Here is a 13,205-nt window from a genome sequence, read left to right as displayed (position 1 = left end):
TCATCTAATATTTCATGGCCTCCAGGTTATTGATTAACTTGCTCTTTTCACATACTCACTCTCCTCTCCAACCAAAACAAGCCTCCCCAAACCCAATTTTTTTCATTTTGACTTGTGAATATTCCTGGTTAGTGCTGTTGCACAGCTCAGCTGAATCTCCTGGTGAAAATGGTTTTCTCTCTCAGGCTGTTTTTTTTTTTGTTTTGTTTTAGAGTGTGCTCCTTCTGCCTCATGCTCTGAGGGCATATCTTCTAGGCAGTGAAAAGCAATGAGCAGCTGGAGGCAGCAAGCTAGATCAAAAGTCTGTTTCTGTCTATGGACAGATTTGTTTATTCAAAACTAAGTAAGAGGTATCACTATTCATAGTCCCATCTGTAAATGCTTCATCCTGGTAATAATTCAGTGTGCATGACAATTGCTGTCTGGGGTTAAAGCACGACAACTTCTCTGCATGAATGATTGCAGGATAACAGGTCCCATCTGAAAGAAAGCAGAAGTGTGCAGTGGAAGGCAGACTGGCACTATGAAAATGACAGCTACTTGGGGAACTCCATACAGGAATTTTGCATACTCTGCACCTCAGCTTTAGTACTAATCTGTAGTTTGTAATTTTGTAATACTGGGGCATGCTGCAGTGGTATGATTTTCTGTAGAGGATGGCATCAATGTCATATTTCTTCATCACTTGGCCTCCTCTTAAAGGTTTTTTTTTAAGTTTATCCTTTTTAGCTTGTTACAGCTGAATGATTCCTTCCCCCAGGACAGAATAATTGGAGGAATCTATGCTCTGAATCTGAGGCAAGTTCAGATACAACAGTGTATTTTTGATGAACAAAAACAGTCTTAAACAGTATCTTTATGTGTCTGCAACATATGAATGTTCACTGGTGTTTACCTGAGATGAACTCTGATGGTTCAAAATTCTGTTACTATAGAAGTGGAGTTAATAATCTGTTAATTATATTTAACTGAAAAGTCTCTTCTTCCTTTCTTGTGTTGTGATTTCTGACAGAACAATGTAGCAAACAGTCCCTGATAGTGCAACCAGCTCACACAAAATTTTTATATATTTTGAACTTGAGTACCACTCTTGAAGTCCAAAGGACTTCAGTGCAGGTGTTTTTAAGCTGGTGCTGAGTTGTATGCAAGGTCAAATTCCAAACCTGGAAATATGTGAATTTTCCTAACAAAACATTGTTGCCTTTGGGGGGTTTTGTTTATGTTTTTGATTTGGGGTTTTGGGGGGGTTGTTTGTTTAAAAAAATCTTTTTAACTAACCATTTTTTCCAATTCTGCTTAGAACCATTGGATACAAAAAGAAGTATGTGAAAGTTCCACATGGTCATATTTGGGTGGAAGGGGATCACCATGGGCACAGCTTTGACAGCAACGCTTTTGGTCCTGTAAGTTGGTTCTGTGTATGTCACACTTTGCATCTGAAAAACTGTGCATATGTGGAACACAATGAGTATGAATTGATTGTGATTACAGTTTTATTATTTTTGTGAGGATCATTAAGCTTTATAAAATATCTTGGTCGGTGGATATTGAGCTTTTTCTTAGCTGTTCTAAAAGGAATAAGGATTTCTTTCAATTCCCCACACGGAAGGAGATGTAGAGATTTTAAATTTGGAGGGATATACTGGAATTGTAGCCAGAGGGTGAGCCAGCTCCCTGTAGCTGACAGATGCTCCCTGAGGATGTTTTGCCAGCTGATACAATTTGAATTTATTCCCTCCTGGGAGCTTTGTCTTGCTTTAGTGCCAATGCTGGGATAAAGAATTGGGAAACTGTAACCATGCTTAAACAAGTGTTAACTGGTAAATTGGTCAATTGACAATAGTAGAGATGTTTCAAAACTGTTCACAAAGTAAACATTTAAATTTTCTTTGCATATTTAATGAAAAGAAAATGTAACTGGTAAAATCTGTTTCTTGATGAGTAAAAGTGTGCATCTTTTCATCAGGAGGACAGTAAATTCTTTCTCTGAACTGGTTTGGGTTTTTCCTTTGTTGCACTTTGTATAGATTCTTGGTTTTGCTTTAACTTAATCTAGCATGCAGGAAATAGTTGCATAAACTGTGTATCCTGCTGTGGAAGTACAAACTATTTAGCCCTATTCCACATGCAGGATTTTTCTATTTTTTTATGAGAGAATATTTCTCTAATGTTATTTAAAAACCCACTGTTTCTCACAGGGAAGTTGTCAAGTTTGGATTTTTCTACCCTTATGCATTTCACATCTATTTCATACAGAAGTCATCCCACTGACTACTTGAATTAATGACAAGAAGAACCTTAGGAGTTTGTCTGACTTCTTGAAGTTTAACCAAATTAATAAATTGAGATAATTTGTTGTCAGAAATAATACAAAATAGGCCTACTATCTGATTTGGAATATGTAATAGTGATACCTTCTTTTAGTTTGTCTCACTTGTTTTATGCTTGTATTTCTTGCTGTTTTTCATTATTATTTTCCTTCTACTATCTACTAAGATTTCTAACATCTCATTTTAGAGGTTCTTTCCTGCAGAATTAATTCAGTCTATCTTGTGCAGGTATCTCTTTCCTCCCTCAGTAAGCTTTTCTCTGTCACTCTCTGTTCCCAACATAAATCTTAGTCATAAAGCCACTAATCTTCTTTTCACTTACAAATATATTGCCAATCTAGGCTCAGAACATAAAGAACCTTTAGCAGTTGGACATTGCTTTCAGATTTACAGCAGCTCACACAGAAATTCATACAAGGTAAAATCCTCAAGGTAGGCACCATGCGGTTTTCATGCAAGATAGAATGTTGGGGTAAATCTAAATACCCTCAGATTTTTTTTCTCAATTCACTGGTGTTTATAAATATCAGTAAATATCAATAAATCAATAAATATTTAAATATTATTATTAATATTAAATAAATAGTAATATATTTATATATTAATATGTATTTATATTAATTATTTGTATTATTTTATATTAATATATAAAATTTATAAATATTAGTAAATCCCCTTAGGCTTTGACCTCACATTAAACATCAATTTTTAGCTAACATCAGATAGTATGTCACTTTTCTTACAGCAATGGCACTTTTGAGAGCTAGCAGGACAGGTTTTGACAGTGAATTCTTTATCTTTCTGTGGGAAAAATGACCTTTGTAGTGCTTTGATGAATACATTATAGGCAAGTCAGCTGTAAATAGGTATTTTCCTCTCAAATTAAGTTAGAACAACAATCATTGAATGTAAGCAGAAGGGGCAGAAGAGATCACAGGGTTTGAATATAGCTTCAGAATAATAAAACATAGAAATATCTTGTCTGTAGAAGAAAATGGAAAGTGTATTTAGAAGGACACACCGCACTCCAGGTTCTTTTCATCCTACACATGTAAGATTTTAGGTTACTGGGACATTTTCTACTGCTCTTCTGTACTCTGGAGATTATTTGCACAAGTGAATTAAAATATTAAAATCACTCTTTTAAGCCATTCAGAAGGTATGTACTTTTTGAAAAAAATCTCTCATAAGACTGCAGCAGTGGTAAGGAACAGACATGGTAGGACATGGAAATTTTTTCTCACTTTGTTACTATATAGGTCACTTTAGACATTAGGTTAAACATTTGTGTCACAATTCTGACTTTCAAAATGATGTTTTCTTTGATCAAAAGATGCAGCAGAAACAGTGAGGGGTTTATGTGGACTGTGTTGTAGGCTACTATTCCTTCTATTTTCGTGTTATCGTATAGTAGAAAGACATTTATAGTGCAGATAGACTCGGTAATGTTTTGTAGATGAACTCAGTGAGTTACATGGGGCATAAAAGGAAATGATGGAAAAACAGATTGAGAACAGATGTTAGAATAATTTTTTTCTCTTGGAGAATGACAATATGTGTAATGGCCTAATGGGTTAGGTTGATAAAGCAATACCAATACTGATACCGATCAAGTTCTAAATTAGATGCACCTTTGGAGGGATATGAATTTCTAAACTATAAAACTTGACCTGATTACATTGTGTTTATTTAGTTCATAAAAATATTTTAAAATAAATGATATATTGTTATTGCATGGTTTTACAGGACTAAAATTGGGTTTTTAAAGAATAGACACATATTTTCCTGAAGTGTGTAAATAAAATGAAAATGTTTAAACCAAGATTTGTAAAGGTCTACTATTCCTTTCTACTTAATTATGTCTTTGAATGAAATTAATACCTTAACTGATATTACAAAAATAACAGCATATCTATGGTTAGTGCTGAATTAGAAATGCTATTAACTTTTGTGTATGATCAAAACTTAAATATGAATTACCTTTCCTTAATATGGGACTAAATTAATTAGTTCATGGCTATTGTACACTGTGTTTTAAAAAATGCTTTGTGTAATACTGAATGGCAGGGGATGCATAATTCTATTGCTTTAATACTGATGTGTTTCAGGTTTGGAAATCTGTCAACCATTCATAAGAGTGAAAATAGCTATTTTGAATAGAAGCCAATAAACATCTAGAGAACTTGCATGTTTTTACTATTATTTATGAGGTAAAAAATTACATATTGCTGGAATTTCTTCTCAGTTACCTGGATGAGGATAAAAGTTTCTCTTAAATTGACTGTTGCTGTTTCTAAATTCTGAATGAAGTCAAGCTTTTATAATATTAGGTTAGCATTCTTTATTTGGCATACTACAGAAATGTGAATACCTTATATAATTAAGATACCACTTTTTGAAGTTCCTTTTTGTTTTCAGTTTTGGTAATTTTCCTCTTTGATGGACCTTTTTACTGTGTGCTGTAGTTTAACACCATAGGAAACATAAAAGTGATATTCCTGGTGATGCATCTGCTTTATTAGATCAGAAATGCAGGAGATATTACAAAGAATTGATGAAGTATTAGAGTCCTCTGCTGCTTCAAATTTCTTAAACATTTTAAAGGGTTAACTTCATGACAGATCAGGTATTGTCTTTGATTGTATAGTTGGGATAATATCTGCATAAAAGCAAAGTGACAATTTATATTCTGTGTCCAATATTCCATCTAAATCATGGGAAAAGTCTTTATAAACTGTTTAGATCAAATGTTTAGAGCTGGCACCCAGCAGTGCAGAGATGGTTATCCAACCAATATGTGAGGATATCTAAGAAACAGTTATTAATAAGTGCATGGAATAACTGATGTATTCCTGGAAGTACATGTGCATTGAGAAGCTCTCTCCTAATTTTAAAAAGCAAAACAGGCAAATTTTATTTTATAAGGGTCTTATTTATACATTTATATGTTTCCAAATGCCTCCAAGCTGGGGATATAAAAAAGGTTTATAAAATTAGGGCTTGCAATCAATGACAGTCTTTCAGCTGTCATGTAAAAGACCTGAACAAAAGCTCATTAAAGTCAATGGCTCTTGGCTTTAGTGGCTTTGGGTAAAATTCTTTATAAGTTAAGCTTCACAATCCAGTGTAAGAGTAAAAATATATTACTCTCCTTATCTTCCTAGGAAACTTTTGACATGGGTAGTTTGGTACCTTGTTAAAAACATCTATTTTGGCTGATCTGGATCCCTATCCTAGTCCTTTTCCTAAAAATATATCTATCTTTAAGGTGTTTATTTTCAAAACTAAATCTAGTTGAACCTGCGCCTAGATTATTTTTTTTTTTTGACAGAAGTTTTACATTCATAAGCTTCAAATGAGTAAATTGCTTTTAGTCAGCCTTACCGTAGACGCTGATTTTTACGATTGCCTATTCTGTACTGTAAATTCATGGAACTAAATATCTGAAAAACATTTACAAGTAATTTCACAACCATAAGGTGCACCGGACTATAAGGTGCACCCCCCGGGAGCTGGCACATTTCGCAACTTTGTAGATCAGATAAGGCGCACCGGACTATAAGGCGCACCCTTTTTTTTGCTGCGAAGATCCGTGCCGCGCGCAACAAAGTAACGAATTAGTAACGGAATCCCGCAATCGTGGAGTTTACTGGCAGGGGCTCAATTTGGAAACATTTTTCACAGATCGGCATAAGCTTTCAAAGGCAGCCCCAGGTGCCCTCCCTGTGCAGTGGGCCCTGGTACTCCTGCCTGCCCCCGGTGCTGGCTGGTGCAGCTTGGCGCAGCTGCGGGGCCGCCTCCCCCTTGCGGCTCTGTGCTGCCACGATGCTGTTCCCCCTCATGGCTCCGCGAAGCCGCCGTGCCGTTCCCTTGCTCGGCTTGGCGCTCCTGCCGTGCTGCCCGTCCCTCGCTCAGCTCGGCAGCGCTGCCGCCATGCCACTCGTCCCTCGCTCGGATCGGCACTCCTGCCGTGCCGTTCCGCCTTGCGGTTCCATTGTGGCACCATGCTGTTCCCCCTCGTGGATCCACGGAGCAGCCCTGCCTCCTGTCCCTTGCTCGGCTTGGCAGCTCAGCCGCCCTGCCCTCGGTCGGTTCAGCGCACCGCGGCCCCGCCTGCCCCTATCAGGTGTGGCCCCGCTACCCCCAGCACTGCCACCCCGTCAGCCCCTATTGGGCTGTGGCCCCGCTGCCCCCAGCACCTGGGCCCCGCTGGCCTCTATCAGCTGTGGTCTCACTGGCCCGTGCTGGCCGCAGCCCCACTGGCTGCGCCTGCCCCTATCAGCTGTGGCGCCGCTGCCCCCAGCACTGTGGCCCCGCCGGCCCCTATTGTCTGTGACCCCGCTGTCCCCAGCACTGCGGCCCCGTTGGCCCCTATCAGCTGTGACCCCTCGGCTCAGGCCACCGCGCACAACAAAGTAACAAAGTAGTAACGCCTCCCTGCCCGCGCTGCTCCCGGTGCCTGGGGCCACCCAGGACCGCCCCCTGCCTTCCTGCCCATGCTGCTCCCTGTGCCTGGGGCCACCCGGGGCTGCCCCCTGCCTTCCTGCCTGCGCTGCTCCCGGTGCCTGGGTCCGCCCCCTGCCTTCCTGCCCGCGCTGCTCCTGGTGCCTGGGGCTGCCCCCCGCCTTCCTGCCCGCGCTGTTCCCGGTGCCTGGGGCCACCCGGGGCTGCCCCCTGCCTTCCTGCCTGCGCTGCTCCCTGTGCCTGGGGCTGCCCGCGGCTGCCCCCCCATGGCTACTCAGCGCTCCCGCGGCGCCGCCCCCCCCCTCGCGGCTCTCGCTTCCGGGGTGGCAAATGTCGCAACTTTGTAGATCATATAAGGCACATCGGACTATAAGGCACACTTTGGGGTTTGGGGAAAAATTTTAGTCAAAAGGGTGCGCCTTATAGTAGTGAAATTACTGTATATCTGTTTAACTACATTTTCATTTAACAGCACTAACCTGTAGACTGTAGGAACCCATAGACCTGGATGACACTGAACAGAATATGGTGGATTTATTAGTTATTTTAATCTGATTTTCAAAGGCAATCATCATCCCTTTCAGCTGTAAGATAGATATGGTTGCACTGTTAACCCCCAATGGGCAAATTCAATTACTAATGGTAGTAGAATATGGCCTTTTATGATTATTTTTAGGCTGATCTAGTATTTCTCTCTGTAACTGTTCTTAGTGGATACAAGTAGTCAAAAGCAAAAAATAAGAAAATTGCATTAGACAGTAAGTTGAACCGAAATATGACACTTCTATTGAAGTGCAGAGGTTACTGCTGGTGAAGTAGATGATGTAGATGAAGTAGATGTCTGCAGTTTATGAGAGCACAATTACTTCATTTGCTCTGTCATCTTCTGAGGGAGGTTCAGTGGACAGTTGAAGGAGGAAGCAGATCACTTTCTGCCATTTTGAATTACTTACGTAACTGCAAACAAAGAGTGCCACGTGTCCTAAAAGTGCACATCATCTTGGTGATGATCTTGCCATCTGGTAAAAGTTTCCTGTGTGAACTATAAACTAGTGCAAGGATGACATATCTCCCTGAAGTGGAGCAGCCTCTAAGACAAGAGGTGGGAAGAGTTTAGCAGCTCACAGCAGTGCACTGAACATCACTGAATTAAATCGCACAATAATGCACATAGCTAGGGCACACTTCCCACAGAGAGGTCTGCCAGGTCTTGAAATACCTGCTGACCCCATTTGTCCCCATACTCCAAACTGCCATTCAAAGAGGCTTAAGACAAACATGTCAATAGCAGAGTGCCAAACCCTGTTTTTCTTAGTTCAGAGTAGTCAAGAAGAGGTAGTCAAGGGTGGCAATACTGAAGTGTGATTTTAACAAGGAAACACTTATCTGTGCTTACACTCATAAAGTTAATGTAGGTGAGGAGAAGAGTGATGGCAAAGTAGTCAGTGAAGGCTAGGGATGACCTACTGGGGACATGTCTGCATTAACTTGCTAGCAGATGTTGCAGATTCTTCTGTTATCTTTTTGCTACCACTGCCACCAGTGCACCTTCACTCTGCTGTATAAATGTAGCCTTGGATAGTGGCAAGACACCTCTGGGGCCAGTGACTTTTCTAGTGCTCTCTTGGGTATTAAAGAAGTAATGAAGCCTGTGTTTAAACAGGATGCATAATGCAAATGCACAATAAATGCCATTTCCATATTATTTATCTCTGACTACTGGCAAAAATGAAATAGGTGAAACTGTTTACAATCTGAAAAAAGACTTTGCATATGGAGCATGAAGTTACCAGTAGTAAATAGCATGGATGCACAGCTTGAACTTGTAAAAATCTATGGTGAACAAAACGGATAGGACATTATGTGTTATGACTGATGATAAATAAAGCTCGAAGGGTAAATATGCTTGTCCCTTTGAGAGAATACTCTTAAGTGAGATGCAAATTGGGATGGTGGCTTTTCTGTGGAGAATGACAATTCACTCCAGGAGCTGCCGAAGGGGAGCCTTGCTAATAAGATTGTGTGGCCTGACTGTCCATTAAATTATCATGGCTAACTGAATTTGTACTATAGGGAATAAAAAGTCCCCTATAGCTGTCCCAATTATTTTGAAAAGTAAAATATTTAGCTTGACTCTAATTCAAACCAATGCATATGGCTGGCTATTATCATGTGACTAAAACCTCTCAGTTAATGGTACTCTATTTCTTAGCAATGGAAAGTTTGCTTTTTGTCTTAGTTATGTCAAATCTTATTTTATGCATTCTAGCTAATTTTCTCTATTACTTGTAAATGTAATTTATTTAGCACGGATAAAGCATCAGTCATTCTGCTTATGGAACAGGATTTATGTAACAAATTCAAGCACAATGAATTATTAATTCAAATATTTTGCATTTCTGAATACAAAAATCTTCAAAGAATTTTTCAACCACACTGGAAAGAATGGTAGTCTGAGCCACCTACAGCTGGTTTTGACATCACTTATATTGAAATAAACTAGGAAAAATGTTGAAACTGTATTGGATCTATTTAATGAAATATTATAAGAGGTCAGAGAACTGTCAGAATCATCATTCTTAATTATCTAATTTGAACAGCTCTGCATTCAAATATTATAATTTGTGAAATCCTGTATACTCCTTCATCAGTTTCCTTACAATTCTATTTGTCTCAAGTTACTTCTTGAAATAGCCCTATATTTGATAATCTCCCTGCAGGAATCATGACATTATATTGTCTATATGGAATTTAAAAAAATACTTGTTTTAATACATAGTGGGCACAAAGGAAGCTTCGCTGACTTCTGTATAGTTTAACTGTGTAGGGAATGTTGATTCATGCTGGCATTCATATTAAGATTTGCCAGGCAGGACATAGTTAAAAAGAAATAACACAATGTATTTATTTCTTTATATTTTTATCTCCTTGGACATGGATTATTGTCAAAGCTCAGACAGTGATTACTAAAACAAAAAGTTCTGAATTTTAGTTTGCAGAATTATAGGAAATTTTTATTTACCTGATTCTATTTTTGGATAAGACATGCTTTTGTATACTACGTACTCCTGCTATTAAAGGTCCCAATCCTTAAATAAGACTGTTTTACTCTAGCACCTTGTTTACATGATTGCACATCATGTAAACACGATTAGTTTAACCATCCCACAGGAAGGTTAACAGTGTGTGTTTGTATGGCAGTGAACATGCAAACCAATGTGTTTTTATGTGCAAACCAATTTATTTAGAAGTGTAGGTTTATTTAATTTAGAAGCAAAACATTGATTAAACATGATGAATAGTGTACCAGTACATCTGTGAGTTATCTGAGGGAAGTGATGTTTTCCCCCTACTCGGTGCATGTGCAGTCAGGATAATGTACTTTGGGGATTCCCTGCAGAAGAGCTGGCAATAAGCCCTGTGAAAGGCCCTTGTGATGGACCTGTAGCTCACCATGCAGAGGTTAAAGAACAGGGTTTGCTCAGCCTTGGGTGGGGAAGGCTGCAAGGAGAGATCACAGCTCTGCACAGTGCATGGGGATGGCAGGGCCAGACTCCTGAGACACAGAGTCCTGGGACAGAAGACATCAGTAAACCCTTTTATTTAGCCCATAGGACACCAAACTGACAGAAGTTATGTGTTAACACAAATGGAATCACACTTACCAAGAGAGAATAGAGTAAATTTACTTTTCTATTGCTGAAGTCTCTCAGAGGATTATCAAGGGCATCAAATTGCATTTTAGATTGTACAAACGTTTATTTGAAAACCTTTATTTGGATTCCGTCTTTTCTAAAACAAATACAGTAATTTCACGACCATAAGGCGCACCGGACTATAAGGCGCACTTTTTTTTTTCCCGCAAAGATCCATGCTGCACACAACAAAGTAACGAATTAGTAACGGAATCCCCCGATCGTGGAGTTTACTGGCATGCGCTCAAATTGGAAACATTTTAACAGATTGGTGTAGCCTTTAAATGCAGCCCCAAGCGCCCTCCCTGTGGGCGGGGCCTGGCACTCCAGCCTGCCCCCAGCTGGTGAGGCAGGGCTCGTGGCTGCCATGGTTCTGGGCGGCCATGGCTCACACCTTGGGGCTGTTGCAGTTCAGGGCGGCTCGGGACTGTCCATGGCTCGGGGCGCCGCAGGGCTGCCTGCTCCCTCTCTCCCTGTGCGGCTTCCACTGGCCGGGGGCCGGGCAGTGCATCTCAGCCCGCACGGCCGCTGGGGGCTGGGAGCAGGGGCTGTGTGGTCCCTCTCAGCCCACGCGGCCGCTGCTGGCCGGGGGCTGGCCGCTCCTTCCCCCTGCTCTCGGCTGGGCTCACGGCTCGCCCTTTTTTTTTTTGCAGTGAGAAGCTGAGCCGCATGCAACAAAGTAACGAGTTACTGGCAGTTTGCAAACATTTTTCACAGACTGGCTTAGCCTTTAAACGCAGCCCCAGGTGCCCTCCCCGTGCTGCAGCCAGGGTCGGGGGCAACTCCCTCCCTCCCCGTGCAGCTCCTGCCGACCGTGGCTGCCTGCTCCTGCCCCCCCTCGTGACTCAGCACTCCCGTGGCAGCACTCCCTGCGGCTCACACTTCCGGGTTTGCGAATTTTGCAACTTTGTACATCAGATACGGGGCACCGGACTATAAGGCTCACTTCTGGGTTCAGGGGAAAATTTTAGTCAAAAGGGTGCGCCTTATAGTCGTGAAATTACTGTAGTTTGGAAAACGTACTAGATGTAATGAATTTTCCTAACCTGGCCATGTTTTTTTTCCCAGCAGTACTTCAAATTTTATAGGTGTGTTATGAAGCAAATAATAATATTTTATTTGAGTTAAATCTGATTTGGACTAGAATCCTGATATTGCAAACTTTTTAAAAAATATATTTTATGTCTACATGATCTTCTTAACAAAGTCAAGGGCCTGCATGTTTTGGACTGCTTCTCTTGCTTATATTGTGTCTTTCCTCTATCTCTTGTTTTGAAAGACTTAATAAATTAAGCACCCTAGTTCAACTGAATCATCTGGTGTTGACAACTGATTCAGTAATAAATTAAATTTTTAATTAAACATAACTTTTGCTGTTAAATAATTTAAATCCTGATTGTTATCTAAACAATCAAAGCATTTTCCAAACTGTGTGGGCTTTTTGTGAAAAATGCAATTCTAATGGACATATTTTTTTTTTTAATTTCAAACTATAAAAGTATAGAAATCGTTTTCTGATGAACATAATCATTGTCTTGTCAGAGAAATGTTCAGATTGATGGCAGAATTTTAAAGTTTTTTGTTCTTTCACTGCCGGAGAGACAAGTAAGGATAATTCTTCAGGGATAATTTCCATAGAATGTTATATTTGGTGAGAAGGATAATGCCTACTAACCGAGTAACAAATATGCTTACAAAACAAATCATAAAATATATTCCTCTTCCCTTGATTGGTATTTGAGATAATGTTACTTAATTAAAGTTGGGTATAGTTCTTTTAATTTACTTGTTCTGAGGATTTGGGCACTGCAGATTAGCATCTATTAGGGGTTGAAATTTTATGTAGATTTTAATTAAGAGCTCCTGGAACTCCATGTCAGATTCAGGAACCAGCACAGTTTTAGCTCTTCTCTTGTCAGTCTGGAGATTTAGAAAAGAGTTCTGTATAATAGGAAAACTGGTATTGTTATTAGCAGCATGAAGTAACAACAACTCCATGGTAGTTCCTTTGCAGTTAATACACGGAGTTTTCTCTTTGCATCATTTATGTAGCTAAAATGTATGTATGTCCTGATGGAATTATTGAAAATGTGTTTAATTGCATTCAATACAAAAGAGAAAACTCCTATCATGTGATCATCAGCCCTCTATGGTCATGAGGGCAACTCCCATGTAAACTCTTGGTTGTGAACCTTGGTAACAATGCCTGCAAGCTGCAAGATCTCTTATTCAAAATCACATTTTTTAATTGCAAAATTTCATTTTTACCCCAGGTAATCTATCCCAATACAATTTTAAAGAATGTTGTTCTGAAATATGTATGCATTAGAGCTTATACCAATGCTGTCTCTTCTTGCCTTATATATCGTCTTGAAGCTGGGAGACCAGATTACAAGCTTTGGAGGTTGTTAACTTGTACACCTCATATTTGTGAGATATCATTGGTGAAAGGAGAGTAGAAGGAAACAGTAGCAGTTAACACAATGTGATGACAAGATCTAATATTTATTTCCTAGCAAAGATATAAATCTGAAGATGATGAGCAATTTGCACTCTAAATCATGGGTCATTCATCAATAATTGATCAATAATTACAAAGAATGAGGAAGAAAGAAAGAAAGAAAGAAAGAAAGAAAGAAAGAAAGAAAGAAAGAAAGAAAGAAAGAAAGAAAGAAAGAAAGAAAGAAAGAAAGAAAGAAAGAAAGAAAGAAAGAAA

At 39.7% G+C, this 13,205-nt stretch overlaps 1 protein-coding gene across 3 annotated transcripts in view; it reads left to right on the top strand.

The window, feature by feature from the left end:
* The window catches only part of IMMP2L (inner mitochondrial membrane peptidase subunit 2), a 431,600-nt gene that overhangs the window by 333,627 nt on the left and 84,768 nt on the right, over nt 1-13,205 (top strand). For all 3 annotated transcript variants that reach the window (XM_033057715.2, XM_033057716.2, XM_033057717.2), the window contains exon 5: nt 1,301-1,403. In XM_033057715.2, the coding sequence (XP_032913606.1) occupies nt 1,301-1,403 (103 nt within the window). The remainder of the gene's footprint in view (nt 1-1,300; nt 1,404-13,205) is intronic.

This window comes from Catharus ustulatus, chromosome 4, assembly GCF_009819885.2.
Source record: "Catharus ustulatus isolate bCatUst1 chromosome 4, bCatUst1.pri.v2, whole genome shotgun sequence".
NCBI lineage: Eukaryota > Metazoa > Chordata > Aves > Passeriformes > Turdidae > Catharus > Catharus ustulatus.
The sequence above is the reverse complement of the archived record's forward strand: the minus strand, read 5'-3'. Positions and strand labels throughout refer to the sequence as shown.